The 13822-nt window shown below is 37.9% G+C and overlaps 1 protein-coding gene across 1 annotated transcript in view; it reads left to right on the forward strand.

Moving 5' to 3' along the window:
• The window catches only part of GRID2 (glutamate ionotropic receptor delta type subunit 2), a 1366498-nt gene that overhangs the window by 686642 nt on the left and 666034 nt on the right, over window positions 1-13822 (forward strand). Inside the window, exon 4 of the mRNA XM_024574830.3 lies at window positions 3251-3456. Coding sequence (XP_024430598.1) covers window positions 3251-3456 — 206 coding nt within the window. The remainder of the gene's footprint in view (window positions 1-3250; window positions 3457-13822) is intronic.

Raw genomic sequence — 13822 nt, forward strand, 5'->3', positions numbered from 1 at the left:
TTTAAAGAAGCCACATTCATTCAGACGGGTAGGAGGGACAGAGACACGGAGATGGGTAGAGAGGCAAGGAGACACAAGGTGGCGCAGGGAGGTGGCAATAGCAGTGGAACAGGTGGTCCCACATTCAGTGTGGTGGGTAAAAATTGGGACGACACCTTAGGAGTGAGTGATTCCACTGTAAGACCACACAGCCCAGGATTCCAGCTCTGGGAAGATAAATCCTCATAGCTTCTGGTTGTAAAAACCAGTGGGGTTTGGGACAGTGGAAGAAACTACTGGATTTTCAGGATACTCTGCTTAAAGGGCCTGCACAGTCTTAGAACATACAGAAACCCACCCACTCTGGAATTTAGCGCCAGGGCAAAAGCTAGAAGGGTGCCAGTTGCATACCAGGAATGGGTGAAGTGACTGGAAACAGGGAGAGTGCTGGGCAAACCTCCGGAATCCAGGCGGTAGCACTGTCCCCTCTCCAAGTCCTCCCCCCACACAGAACCACAAAGCAGTGAAGCAGGTTGGCTCTGCCCTGGCTATTGCCTAAAGCCCCACCCCACACAATTTACAGGTGCCTTTTCTACAATAGGCCATGCTACTGAGACAAGGAGTCAAAGCATCTCTACCTAATACACAGAAACAAACATAGGGAGGCTGCCAAATTGAGGAGACAATGAAATACAGCCCAAATGAAAGAATGGATGAAACCCCAGAAAGAGAACTAAACAATGGAGATAACCAACCTATCAGATGCAGAGTTTATAACACTGTTGATCGAGATCCTCAAAGAACTCAGTGAGTACAGCAACAACATAAAGGAAAAAAAGGTTAAACCAAGTGACATAAAGAAAAATCTCCAGGGAACAAAGAGTGAAGGGGAGGAAGTTGGGACTCAAATCAATGATTTGGAACATAAGGAAGAAATAAGCATTCAACCAGTACAGAAAGAAGAAACAAGAATTCAAAAAAAAGAGGATAGTATAAGAAGCCTCTGGAATATCCCCAAACATACCAACATCTGAATCATAGGGATGCCAGAAGGAAAAGAAGAAGAGCAAGAAATTGGAAAACTTATTTGAAAAAAATAATGAAAGAAATCCTCCCTAATTTGGTGAAGGAAATAGACATACAATCCAGGAAGCACACAGAGACCCAAAAATTTGGACCCAAAGAGGACCACACCAAGACACATCATAATTACACTGATGTTACAGAAAATACCCCCTGCCTCTGGGGGTCTTTTGTTATTATACGTTCTTTTTGCCTGTTGCTGGTAGGAACTGTGGCTCTCAATGCCAGAGTTTGTTGAAAAGTAAAGGAATTATTTAATTAAAAGTTATATAGGTTTAGAGTAATGGTAGACTATCTCCCTTAAATCTCAAAGTCCCTTTAAAACATACACACACACACACACACACACACACACTCCTGTCTCCTTTTGCCAAGCCAGGCCAGTCAGGGGGTACCATATCTCAGGAAAAGAAAATAGAAGTCCATAGCTCACCTAAGCTCCTGTTTTAATCCAAAACCGCATCCTCATGGCAGGCCAGGGAATCCTTCTGTGTCCTTTCTAACCACCAGGCCGAGAGAGAGCACTCCACATGGCTGCTACATCTTGCTTTCCTGCTTTCTAAGCCCTGTGGTCAAAACAGATCCCTCTACACTCCCAAAAATGTGTGGTTAAGCCCTAGAATGGCTGCCGCGCTTGGGTTAAATCCTGGTGTGAATCTTCTTGCATAACCCAATTTCTGACTCCTCCCACACTGAGTTATACCTGCCAGTGGTCTGGTTTCTTCTGCCTTTCTCAGCTACCATTGTTAGTCCGGGCAAGCATGGCCCCTTGGCATGGAGTGAACTATCTCCAAGCTCTCACACAGGTGCTGTAACTGCGGGGAGCTGCCTCTCAGCTACATCATGGGTCAAAGTGATGCCCATCTCCTTGGCACAAGCAGACTATGAAGCTAGCTTGATGTTATTGATATGTAAAATAACTCTCAATCCCTGTGCTGCTGCTTTTCCCAGCCCCCAAACTAGACTTGTGGGGGTCCCTGAGGTCTCTCAGGCTACACCCTGCTCTGAACCTCATTCCATACCAATTACAATGACAAAGTTAAAGATAAAGAATCTTAAAAGCAGCAAGAGAAAAGCAGAGGATTGCCTACAAAGGAGTTCCCATGAGACTATCAGCTGATTTCTCAGAAGAAACTTTCCAGGCAAGAAGTGGCTGGAAAGAAGTATTCAAAGTGATAAAAAAGCAAGGACCTACAACCGAAATTGCACTATCCAGCAAAGCTATTATTTAGAATGGAAGGGCAGATAAAGTGCTTCCCAGACAAGATAAGCTATAGGAGTTCATCATCACCAAGCCATTATTACATGAAATGTTAAAGGGACTTATTTAAGAAAAAGAAGGCCAACCCTGGCTGGTGTGGCTCAGTGAATTGAGTGCCAACCTATGAACCAAAGGGTTGCTGATTTGATTCTCAGTCACAGCACATGCCAGGGTTGTGGGCCAAGTATCCAGTAGGGGGCGTGTGAGAGGCAACCACACATTGATGTTTCTCTCCCTTTCTTTCTCCTTCCCTTCTCCTCTGTCTAGAAATTAATAAATAAAACATTTTAAAAATCAAAACTAGGAGCATTAAAATAAATGGCAATGAATTTACAACTATCAAGAACTGTATCTAAAAACAAACCAAAAAAAAAAAAAAAAAAAAAGCTAAGCAAACAACCAGAACAGGAAGAGAATATAGATATGGAAATTATTTGGAGGGCTATCAACTAGGAGGGGGATGGGGGAGATTGGAGAAAAAGATGCAAGGATTAAGAAGCATAATTCATAGGTACAAAACAGACAGGGGGAGGTTAAGAATAGTGTAGGAAATGGAGAAGCCAAATAATTTACATGTATGACCCTTGGACATGAACTAAGTCGGGGGGTGATTGTTGGAATGAAGGGGGGTACCATGTGGAGGGGAGGAAAGGGGGGAAAATTGGGACAACTGTAATAGCATATAATCAAAAAATTATATTTTAAAAAATAAGTAAAACAAAAAATAAAAATAATCACTACATTTTTATGTAAACACCTTAAATCACACTAAACCTAAAACATATATCAGAGTTTTACCAGCTACTCAATTTGTAGTTTTAGACAGCCTACAGTGTTGAACAATAAGCTATTCTGATATAAATGAAATAGCTCTTATCTCCCTTCTGTGCTCTAATTCACACTTTGATGGGATTTTGTTGCTCCTAGATATCCGTGGAATACAGGAGTTTCTGGACAAAGTGTCTCAGCAGGGGATGGATGTTGCACTTCAAAAGGTAGAAAACAACATCAATAAAATGATCACCACTCTCTTTGATACCATGAGAATAGAGGAATTGAATCGCTATCGAGACACTCTTAGGCGAGCCATCCTTGTTATGAATCCCGCCACAGCCAAATCCTTCATTACTGAGGTAAGGAAAATTGTCAAGGGGTGGGGTAGAGTGTAAAATTACATGTGTTGGAATAGACCCCACAGAGGTATTGAAAATAAAGAGCAGTGACAGGGAATTAAGTGTACGACTCTCATTAACACTAGTGGAGGTAGCAGCACAGTGAACTCCTGGCTCATTGCATGTACCCCGTACTGTCCAGTTAATTGCTGAAAATGATTGAACGATTGTGTTTATATATATACCCAGGATGCTTTTAGGAAATCTTACGATGGTTTACAAGTGCTGTTGACCTGAATGAGTCTAATAAGCTCAAGAATGAATTCAAAAGTGCAAAATTCTCTTACTAATCCTTAAATATTTGGGGGAGTTAAAATTCTACTTCTGAGAAAAGATTTACTTGAATCAGCATTTACTTGAAGCATTTACTAATGCTTCCTGAACATGATTACTTTTGCAAAAACATACAGCAAATTTACTTCTGGTCTGTGAACTCCGTACCAAGACAAATGATTAAAACTCTCTGAAACTCGGCAAAGTGATGACCACTATACATTTTATGGTAATATAGCCTCAAAATTTTAATTGTATCTGTTTATGTGGCTAGAAGCTTCAAAACTGTCAAAATACAACTAAGACATTTTGATGATCTGTGTAACATCTCTGTGTTCTGTAATGCTTGCTACTGCCCTGCAAAGGGCTACTGTCAAGTCCTTTTGCCTTACTGTTTAATGGTGCTAGAACTGGTCGTGACATTATACGCTTTCGCATGGGTTTTATTATTAGTGTTTTTAATTCTGGTGGCTTTGACTAATACTTTTTTCTCACTTCCTTATTATGCTTTCTTTAGCTCCTAAAGTACTGCTCTAAGGCCTCCAAATTAAGAATGTGTTAGAACTTCTCTAACACTCTATAATATAATTGGTGTCAAGGAACTGAAGCAGAATATAAATCACTAATAGAATAAAACTTTTGGGAAAATACCAATGCTGCCATTTTTTACTTTAATAGAGAACTTTGTTATTCAGTTTAAGAACAAATATAGAACTTTAATCTTTTTCTAGTTTAAGAAATTAAACAACCAGATTTTTCCACAATTGAAAGATATTTCCTATTTTACAGTTGATTCTTTCCTTTAAGAAACACAAAATATACTAGAAGATTGAAGGGAAATGCACAAAGACATGTAATATAAATTGGAATCTTAAAACTATAATAAATCATGCTGAAGCATCTGAGAAGGTTTCACTAAGAAGTCACCTTTGAACTGGCCTTAGTGTCCTCGGTAGGAATTCACAAAAAAGATGTGGTATATAACAGATAAATACAAGTCTATCTCAACCACTTTATGGGCATGTTGTTTTGGCAAATTAGTTAACATTTCTGAGTCTCAATTTTATCATCAGTAAAATGGGAATAATATATTGATTTCAACATGCTAAATTTGTAATGTAGATTAATGAGATATCCTAAGATATGCCCTAATAAAGAGGGGGTGTAGAGCTTTTTACCATGGTGTAAGGTAAATCTGGCTTCCTCACCCAGGTGTCTGGGTAGCTAAGGGAAGCAGTGTTCCCATAGCCTTGGAGGGGCCTGATAACTGGTGTTCTCATAGCCTTGAGACTGGGTCCGATAGACTGTTCCCATAACATGAAGTGGGCTCGCATGCACAGAATTATGTTATGTTACGTAATGTTCTGGCATCTCTCCAGCTTTGTTCCTTTCTAGTCCTTAAACAGGTAGGGACTCCCTGCTGGGGGCAATGATGACGAGAGACACACAAGGGAACAGGTGCCACGCTGGGGAGCAGGGGCCATGACATGAGACATGCAGATAGACATACAGCTTACAGCATGTGTGGCTTGCCCACCCATGAATAAAGGCATGCCAGGCCTCCCACCGGCTCCATGAATATTTTTCTGTGTGCAAGAATACCATGAACCTGCCTGGCCTTGAAGGGTGGCAACACATAAGGCAAGGAGGCAAATATGTAGAGGTGAAGCAACATATAAGGAAGAGCTTGTCTGGGGATAAGGTGAAGAAGTCTGTGTTGGACAAGTCAAGTATGTTATTTAATCCTCAGAGCTTTTCCTCATGCTCAAGTTAATAGATATGCAGTAAGCAGTCACACACATTATTCAAATACTGAAGAGAGCTCAGAGCCTAAGACAGATACATATATTTAAAGCACTACAATGTGTAAAGAAACAATAGGTCAAGTAAGGGGAGGCACAAAATTGAAGAACAAGCACAGGCAGGGAAATAAGACCTAGAAAAGGAAACCAAGAAAAACTGAAGCTTGTAGGGGAAAAATAAGCTAGAAAAAAAAGTACAAAAGTAAAAAAGCTTGTAGAAAAGCAAAGGGGAAAGTAATACCAACTTGATATTGCTGACAAATTGTCCAGTAAAATAAGGGCTGAAGTATATTAGATTGAAAAGCCCAGAAGTGCAGTTATTTAGCAATAACATGTTTATTTGTGAATTAAAAGACAGATTTCTGTGTGGTGAATATGTGGTGAGAAGAAAAATAAAATGAATACTGAGCAAAATGTTGGAATGAAAAGTGCCAGAAAGAGGTAGCATCATAGAAAAGTCTTAGATAAAAGATTTTTTGGCACAGAGATGCCTTTAAAACCTTGCACAAGGAAGGTATTTCTGAAGGGGAACTTACAAAGGATAAAGGAGAAAAGGCTATAAATGAAATTTCAGGGAAGCTCTACTAATTTTGCAAAGTGTAAAATAATATACAGGCAAGGGACAAAAGATAGGCTCAAAGGTAGGGAGATAACCACATAGTGGTATGTTATGGGTCCTACGTGTGTGGAACAAAGGATAGCGATTAGAGTTAAACATTGTAGGATGCAATGCAAGAAAGGTATTCATACTGAGGAGTGATTCCTAAGAATGGCAGAGACTAGAGGAAGATTGCAAAGGGTCATGGAGGGAATTAATGGAGTTGGGTGTGTTGACTACTCAAGGAGTTTGGTGATGAAAGTAAAAATGAATGTGTAATTTTAAAAAAATTGTTAGTGGGTATCAGAAACAGAATAATCTGTCTGTTTTGTTTCTTGGGGGAAATACTGAAGCTCTTTTACACGGGCTCTGAGAAAGCAACCAGTGACAAATGACAGGTTGAAGATGGGAGGGTAATTGACGAGACCAGATCCAGAATATTAGCCCTAGTGAAGCTCTGTCAGGGAGGGGCTACCCATGGCCAATAACCAGGAATTGCTCTTTCAGGTAGATAAAATCAGTCCAGACTTTGTCAAAGGGATTTTATTGAGCTATCTTTGTATTATTGATAATCAATTAACCGACATGATCTTAACTTGCATTGTGACCATTGCCCCTTTCCCTAAATGGACTTTGATGCTTGTAATAGTCTACTTGTATCTTTGTTCTCAAACAAGTGAAATCTATGTGATTCCTGAGAGAATTCTCTCTCTTCCTCTACCCAGCCACCATTTTTTTCCCCACTCACTTGTCTTTCACAGTCGCTGATTTTATGTGTCCAAACTGTGGACTAAATTTATTCTACAGACTCAAGCAGTGAAGTAGGAATGACAGAAAGAATGTGAACCCACCACCTTCCCCATGCTAAGCTAGCTGGCTATACTGGCCTCTGACATACGTAGTGGTTCCTGTTTCTCAGTTAGCTGTTCTCGGACTCCTCCCATGCCTTCTAGAAGCATTTCCCCACTTAGGGAATAGGCTGACCTCTTCAGCATTAAAAGTAATTCACTTAAAAACCAAGTGGCATGGAATTCAAAAGGCAGGCATCATCAAAAGTCTGGAGACACAAAGAATAATTCCTGACTTAAAACATCACAGCCTAGTAGAGGATACAGGCATATAACTGAATAATGAAATGTGAAACAAAATTGCTGTAATACTAATGGGTAAATGGTACTCTAAAATCCCATAGAACTGACTAACGCAGCAGGGAACTTGGCCAGAGTCAGGATGTTTCAAAGAGAATTTGCTTTACTAGAATCTTACAAAATGAGTAAGAATTCATCAGGCAGACAGTAATAGGTAAACAACAATTCAGTGTGTGTGTATGTGTGTGAGAGAGAGAGACAGAGAGAGAGGAGGGGGGAGAGGGAGAGAGAAAGAGAAAGAAACAGAGTTTAAAAACCAAATACAACTGAGGGTTTTATAACAAAAAATGAGAGTTTCATGGCTCACCTCTTTTTACCTCAGTTATTCTTTTCAAAAAATTACTTATTTTTAATTTTTAAAATTTAATTTGTATTTACTTTTGAAATTACTCTATATATTTACATGGTTTCGATTTAAAAGGTTCTTCTTTCTCAATTGCGATTTATATTCAATATTATTTTGTATGAGTTTCAGGTGTACAACAAGGTGGCTGGATAATCATATACTTTACAAAGTGATCCCTCTGATGTTTTAAATACCCACCTGGCACCATACACAGTCATTACAATATTATTGACTGTATTCTCTGTGCTGTACTTTGCATCCCTATGATTATGTTTCACAGATATTTACAGATTTAAAGGTTCTAAAGGATAACCTCCTGCCACTACCTCAAGCGCCTAATTTTCCTATCAGGAGTCCAATAATGTGTCTTGTGTGGCGTTCCAGTACATACATACACACATAAGCATAAACACACACACTTTACTGTTTCCAATGCAAGCTGTGGTGTAGGAGGTACAAGTTCTGTGCCTGGATTTGTTACTTAATAACATCTAACATCTTAATAACATTTAATTGATATATATGAAGTGTTCTTCATAATTTTAATAGCTATATTGTATTTCATTAATAGATGGAATTGCTCTTAGCTCTTGCATGCTTTTCCTATTTTTGCTTACTCTGATGAATATTATTAGTTGACTTATTATTTTATCTCCCACTGAATTCCTTCCTGATATGATAAAAATGAAGATTCAGTTCATTTGCTCCACCAGTACTCACAGCTCCTCTCAATGTGACATGATTTTAAATCATTTTAAATAACATGGCTACACCTTCAGGCCTGTGCCGTCCTATAGAGAAGACACTGTCCACAACAGCTGTCACTCTCCCACCTGCCGACTCCCGTGGCCCGCAGTTTTACTTTCATACTGAGTGTGTTAGAGCCTATGTTTTCTAATCTGTAGCCAAAGAAGTTGGAATTCTATAAATGTGCTTAATGTTCTAATCACTATAAATGTTTTTTTCTGCACAATGAAGTATTGATATGATTTAGTTTTTTTTTTTTTACTCAGTTCTAGGGTTTTTGTTTGAGTTATAACTTTTCTTACTTTTTTTCATCTTATTTTTGTTGGCTCCTGGAATTCTAAATTGGTACCTTTAATACCAAATCCCCTAAGTCCCTGTTTCCTGCTTCAAGCCTTCCCTTCCAGAGGCCTGTGTCTCCTGTCCTATCTCTGGCACTTCCCCCATCACTCATCTGGATCAGATCCATTAATTCCTGGATCTCATGTCTTCCAGTTTCGTATTCTGCTGGAGAATATCCTCAAGTTACTTCTTAAGAAAAAGTATGTAAAGGTAGAACTTATCATTTCTTTATCTTTTTTAATGAAAATATATTTATTCTAACTTAATCATTCACAAATAAATTGGCTAATTATAAATCCCTAGGCTAAAAATGAGTTGCCTCAGAACATCAACAGCATTATTTTATTCTAGTCCGGCACTTAGTTGGCTGCTAAGGAATTCAGTGGATGTCTGATCCTTATTTACTTGAAGGTGGCTTGTTGTTTGTACCTTGAAACCTTTTAGGAACCTTAATGTCTTTAAATTTCACAATAATGTGTCTGAGGTTTTTTTTAATCATCCATTTTACTCTATGCTTGATAAGCCTTGTCTTTTTTATTTTAACTTCTAAAATATTTTCTTTGAGTTCTCAAAAGGTACCACTTAGAATTTTTAAGTTCTATTATTTTCTCAAATTATGTCTTTTATAAGGTATTTTTCCTTGTTTTATCTTAATCTTTTCCATATTGCAGTTGTTTTCATATTTAAGGATGAATCAATAATAAGTTTATTAAAAGTTGTGCATATGAAAACAGGCTTTTAGTTTGTCTATTGAAAAGCTTGCCTTTAGATTGAGCAAATGGGACATTGTCAAATAATTGGAGGTAATATTAGATTTTGTATGTGCGTTTATACAAGATCTTTGCTCTAGGGTAATAAGGCCAACATTAGTTGCCTCATTTTTTCCAAGGAAGTCCACTTGAATCTTCAGAAAACAATTCTACTTGAGTGTGTGTGTGTGTGTGTAAGGATGAATGTCAGCTTTCAGGGATGTTGTTCCTGAGACTGTGAGAAGACCCCTGTGAAAATCAGCATAACTTAAGTAGAGTTGATCCTCCTTATATACTGATTCTGCATTTGCAGATTCACCTACTCATTAAAATTTATTTGTAACTGCAAAAGTAGTACTAGAGACGCCTTCATGGTCCTTCACTCAAATGTACAGAACTGTGAACGATTTGAGTTACCAACTGCCCATATTCCCAGCTCAGGTCAATCAAATCCATGCTCTGCATTCTTGTTTCAGCTTTGATTTTGTAAATGTGTCCCTTTTTGCAGCTTATTTAGTGTCCTTTTTGCATTTTTTGTGCCTTTTCTTGGTGATTTCAGTGTTTAAAATGGCCTCCAAATGTAGTGCTGAAGTGCCATCCACCTTCCTAGATAGAAGCAGGCCGTGATGCTTCTTACGGAGACAGTACTTGTGTTGGATAAGATACATTCGGGCTTGAGTTATAGTGTCGTTGGCCGTGAGTTCAACAATAACGACTCAAGATGCTATTATTTGAATGTTTTGTGTCCCCCCAAATTTCGTAGGTTGAAATCCTTTGCCTAAGGTGATGGCCTCAAAAGGTGGGGACTTTGTGAGTGCTTAAAGCCTGAGGGCGGAGCCTTGGCAAACAGGACTAGTGCTATTCTACACCTGAAGAGACTCCTTAGAGATCCCTAGCCCCTCCCCTCCCACCACCGAGAAATACAATGAGAAGTGCAACCAGGGGAGGGCTATACTGACACCTTGATTTTGGACTTCTAGCTGCCAGAACTGTAATAAATAATTTTTTGTTGTGTTAAACTACCCAATCTGTAGTATTTTATTGTAGCAATCAGAAGGGACTAAAACAAAGTGTCTTTAAATAGAAACATAAATGAAACCAAAGGTTTGCAGGAGTCAAACCCTGTATTTTCCCTAGGAGCTATGGTTCAGTATTTACTAATTCAGCATGCATGAGAAATTTATAGAACGTAACTACTGCAAGTGAAAAGAACTGACAAACCGGCCGCACTCCCCAACCTTTCAGGTCCCCATCTCACATCCGCCCTCCACTTGACTTGGCATTTGCAAGTATCCGAATTTCCAGGACTTGGCAGGATAGTGGGCTGTCTGCTCTGCCCCTTATAGTGGTGTCTAGTCTATGTCTCTTCCTACCATCTTCATCAGATATCACTACTTCATCTGTTTTCCTTTTTCTTTTTTAAGATTTTATTTACCTATTTTTAGACAGAGGGGAAGTGAGGGAGAAAGAGAGGGAGAGAAACATCAATGTGTGGTTGCCTCCCGTGTGCCCCTACTGGGGACCTGTCCTGCAACCCAGGCATGCGCCCTGATTGGGAATAGAACCCGGGACCCTTTGGTTTGCAGGCTGGCACTCAATCCACTGAGCCACACCAGCCAAGGCTGTTTTTCTGTTTTGGGTAACTTATTTTAAGACACTTTTCTTATGGCCTTCTCTCAGATTTTCCTTGGTTTACATACTTATCCAATCCTTTATATTTTGATGGGGTTTTGGGTTGCTTCCTTTAACCTTCTTGAGTTGGAAGTTCCAGAATGTTCTTTCAGATTTTTAGAAATTAAAACTAAACAAACATAAAGTACTTTGAAGAACCACTGCTACAATTTTTAGGAAATAATATATTGATTTATGTCATTTTAGATTTGGAAAGTACAGCATGTAACATTTTGTCCAAATTCCAAAGTTACATTTATAAAAATTAAAAGCCTCTCTAGATCTAATCAATATTGGTCTCTAACTTCCTGCAGCATTGCTCAACTCCTTTGCAGCTAATGCTGATAGTTGATGGTAAGGGACACACACAGTTTGCAACTGTTAAAGTAGGTTGTCAGGAGGTCAAAGGGGGTACAACATTGCTGGATCCTAAGAGATGTATTTGTAGAAATGACTTACCTTAGATTATATGATGGATAGAAAGGCAAATGAAGATAGAAAGAAACTGATGGATTGGAATAATAGGAAAGATAGAGGAACTAAAGGTCAGGAGGAAGACAGACAGTCAGGCACCTAAGAGAGGAAGAGGGAGAGAGAGAAATTCTGGTAAAAAAAAAGTGGGGGAATAGTGGAACTCTGACCTTTACTGCTTCCTATACTTTACAGTGTCATGAAAAGTTGTTGAAATATTCAAGGGATATATTAATTTAAAAGTAAAAAGTTTGAGTTTAAAAAAATTGCTCCTTAGCATCGTCTTTTAATTTCTAAGGAGGAAAATGAGCATATCAATTCTGTTTGTATCTATTTTCTGTCCCTGGATCAGTTATGTGGCATTGAATTAATTTTGCTTCCTTTGAAGTCTTAGAAATTTAATATATTACATATTTAGAGTTAATGCTCCACCTGTCATTCAAAGCTTTAAGAAAAATACTGCAGTTTTTTGCAGCTGAGTAAATCAACCTGCTTGTGATATTGGTAGAAACTTGTTAACACAAGTTATGTATAAGTGTCCTTAAAATGAATATGGTGAAACAGGAGTACTCACGTGCTTTGATTTAAATATGCATTGGGATAATACTTTGAAAAACAATGTTTTTATACAGAAAAAATATTATATTGAATGCTATGTAAGTTATACCATTTCCAGAGGATATAAAAATCACATATAAATTGGTCATAGCTTTTGGTTTTCAGGTTTGAGAAAAGAAAATGAATTATTTAAAAACAGGATGTTTTATTACTTATGTGGTAGTGAATATTGTTTTGTATTTGCATTTTTTCAAGTTTTCCAAAAAGAACCCTACTGTTACACAAAAGGCTTTTATTCTGCAACAAGAAAAGTGTATTATTAGTTCTTATTCCTTAAACATACTGGATCAGATAATTTTTATTATTGCAGTATATCCTAGAGAACTTCAATCTTGTCAAACAACAGAAAGGCAAAGTTACTTACCTCAAATAAATAAGCAGCTTGACGGAAATAAGCCTTCAGGACGGTTAGGAAACAACTGAAGGAATCTTGTCTCAGTGGATAAATAAAGATTCCTCGTCATCAAAGGGGCACCCTGAATATTCAAATCACTGTGATAGTTATTCAATAGCTATTGAAATAACTCAGTTGTTACCAAAACAAAATATTTGGAGACATTATGCAATGTACAGTCTTTAATACGAGGCCAGCGTACTGCTATTTTTAAAGGAAACATGTGACAGTATTTCTCCCCACAATGCAGCCATTGCATGAAGCTCTCTCTAATAGTGCTGTGTTTGTAAATGACTGCTGTGCATGTTCAAAGTAAACTTTTTACTGAAATATAATATCCATAAGAGTAGTGCATTTATTAGGTGTACAACTCAACTAATTTCCATCCAACCAGCAGTCAGATCGAGAAACAGAACACAGCTAGTTCTCCCAGACTCCTCTGCGTGTTCCACCCAGTTCGAACTACCCTAAGAGAGCCATCATCCTGACCCCTAAAACAATAAACCGGTTGTGATTGATTTTATACCGTTTGTAAATAAAATCTGTACACGCTGGTTTGCCTGTTCCCTTTTGCTTAACATTATGTTTATTAGGTTTATTCATATTAAAATATGTCGGAAAAGTTAATTCATTTTAAGTGCTCCACAGTATTTCATTGCATGATAAGCCACAGTTTCTATAACTTTTGTTGATGATTTCTTTTTCTAGTTTTCTCTATTACAAATAGTGGTTCTATGCACATCTCTTTGTGTACGTATGTGTTTTAGGTGAGTCTATACTTAGAAATGGAATTGCTAGCTCGAGAGCCATGCATAAGGTGTGTCATTTATTAATATGAGCTAACTGACAGTTTTCCAAAGTGTTTATACCAATTTGGACTCCTATGAGTAGCAACTGGCAACATTTCAATTTTCCACTACCTCACCAATACTTGTTATTTTCTACCTTCATTTTATTTATAATGGTGAGTATAAATTAAATTCATATTTTGTTTTCAGTTTGTATTTTCCTGATATACTATTTTTTGTGTATTTGTTGATTTTTTGATATTTTCTTTTATGAAGTGCTTATTCAAGTCATTTTTACTTATTTTTCCTCATGGTTTGTATGAGTTCTATATATATTAATGATAAGAGTCTATTGCCAAATGAATATATTTTAAATACCTTCT

Source organism: Desmodus rotundus, chromosome 4 (assembly GCF_022682495.2).
Source record: "Desmodus rotundus isolate HL8 chromosome 4, HLdesRot8A.1, whole genome shotgun sequence".
In the NCBI taxonomy this organism is placed as follows: domain Eukaryota; kingdom Metazoa; phylum Chordata; class Mammalia; order Chiroptera; family Phyllostomidae; genus Desmodus; species Desmodus rotundus.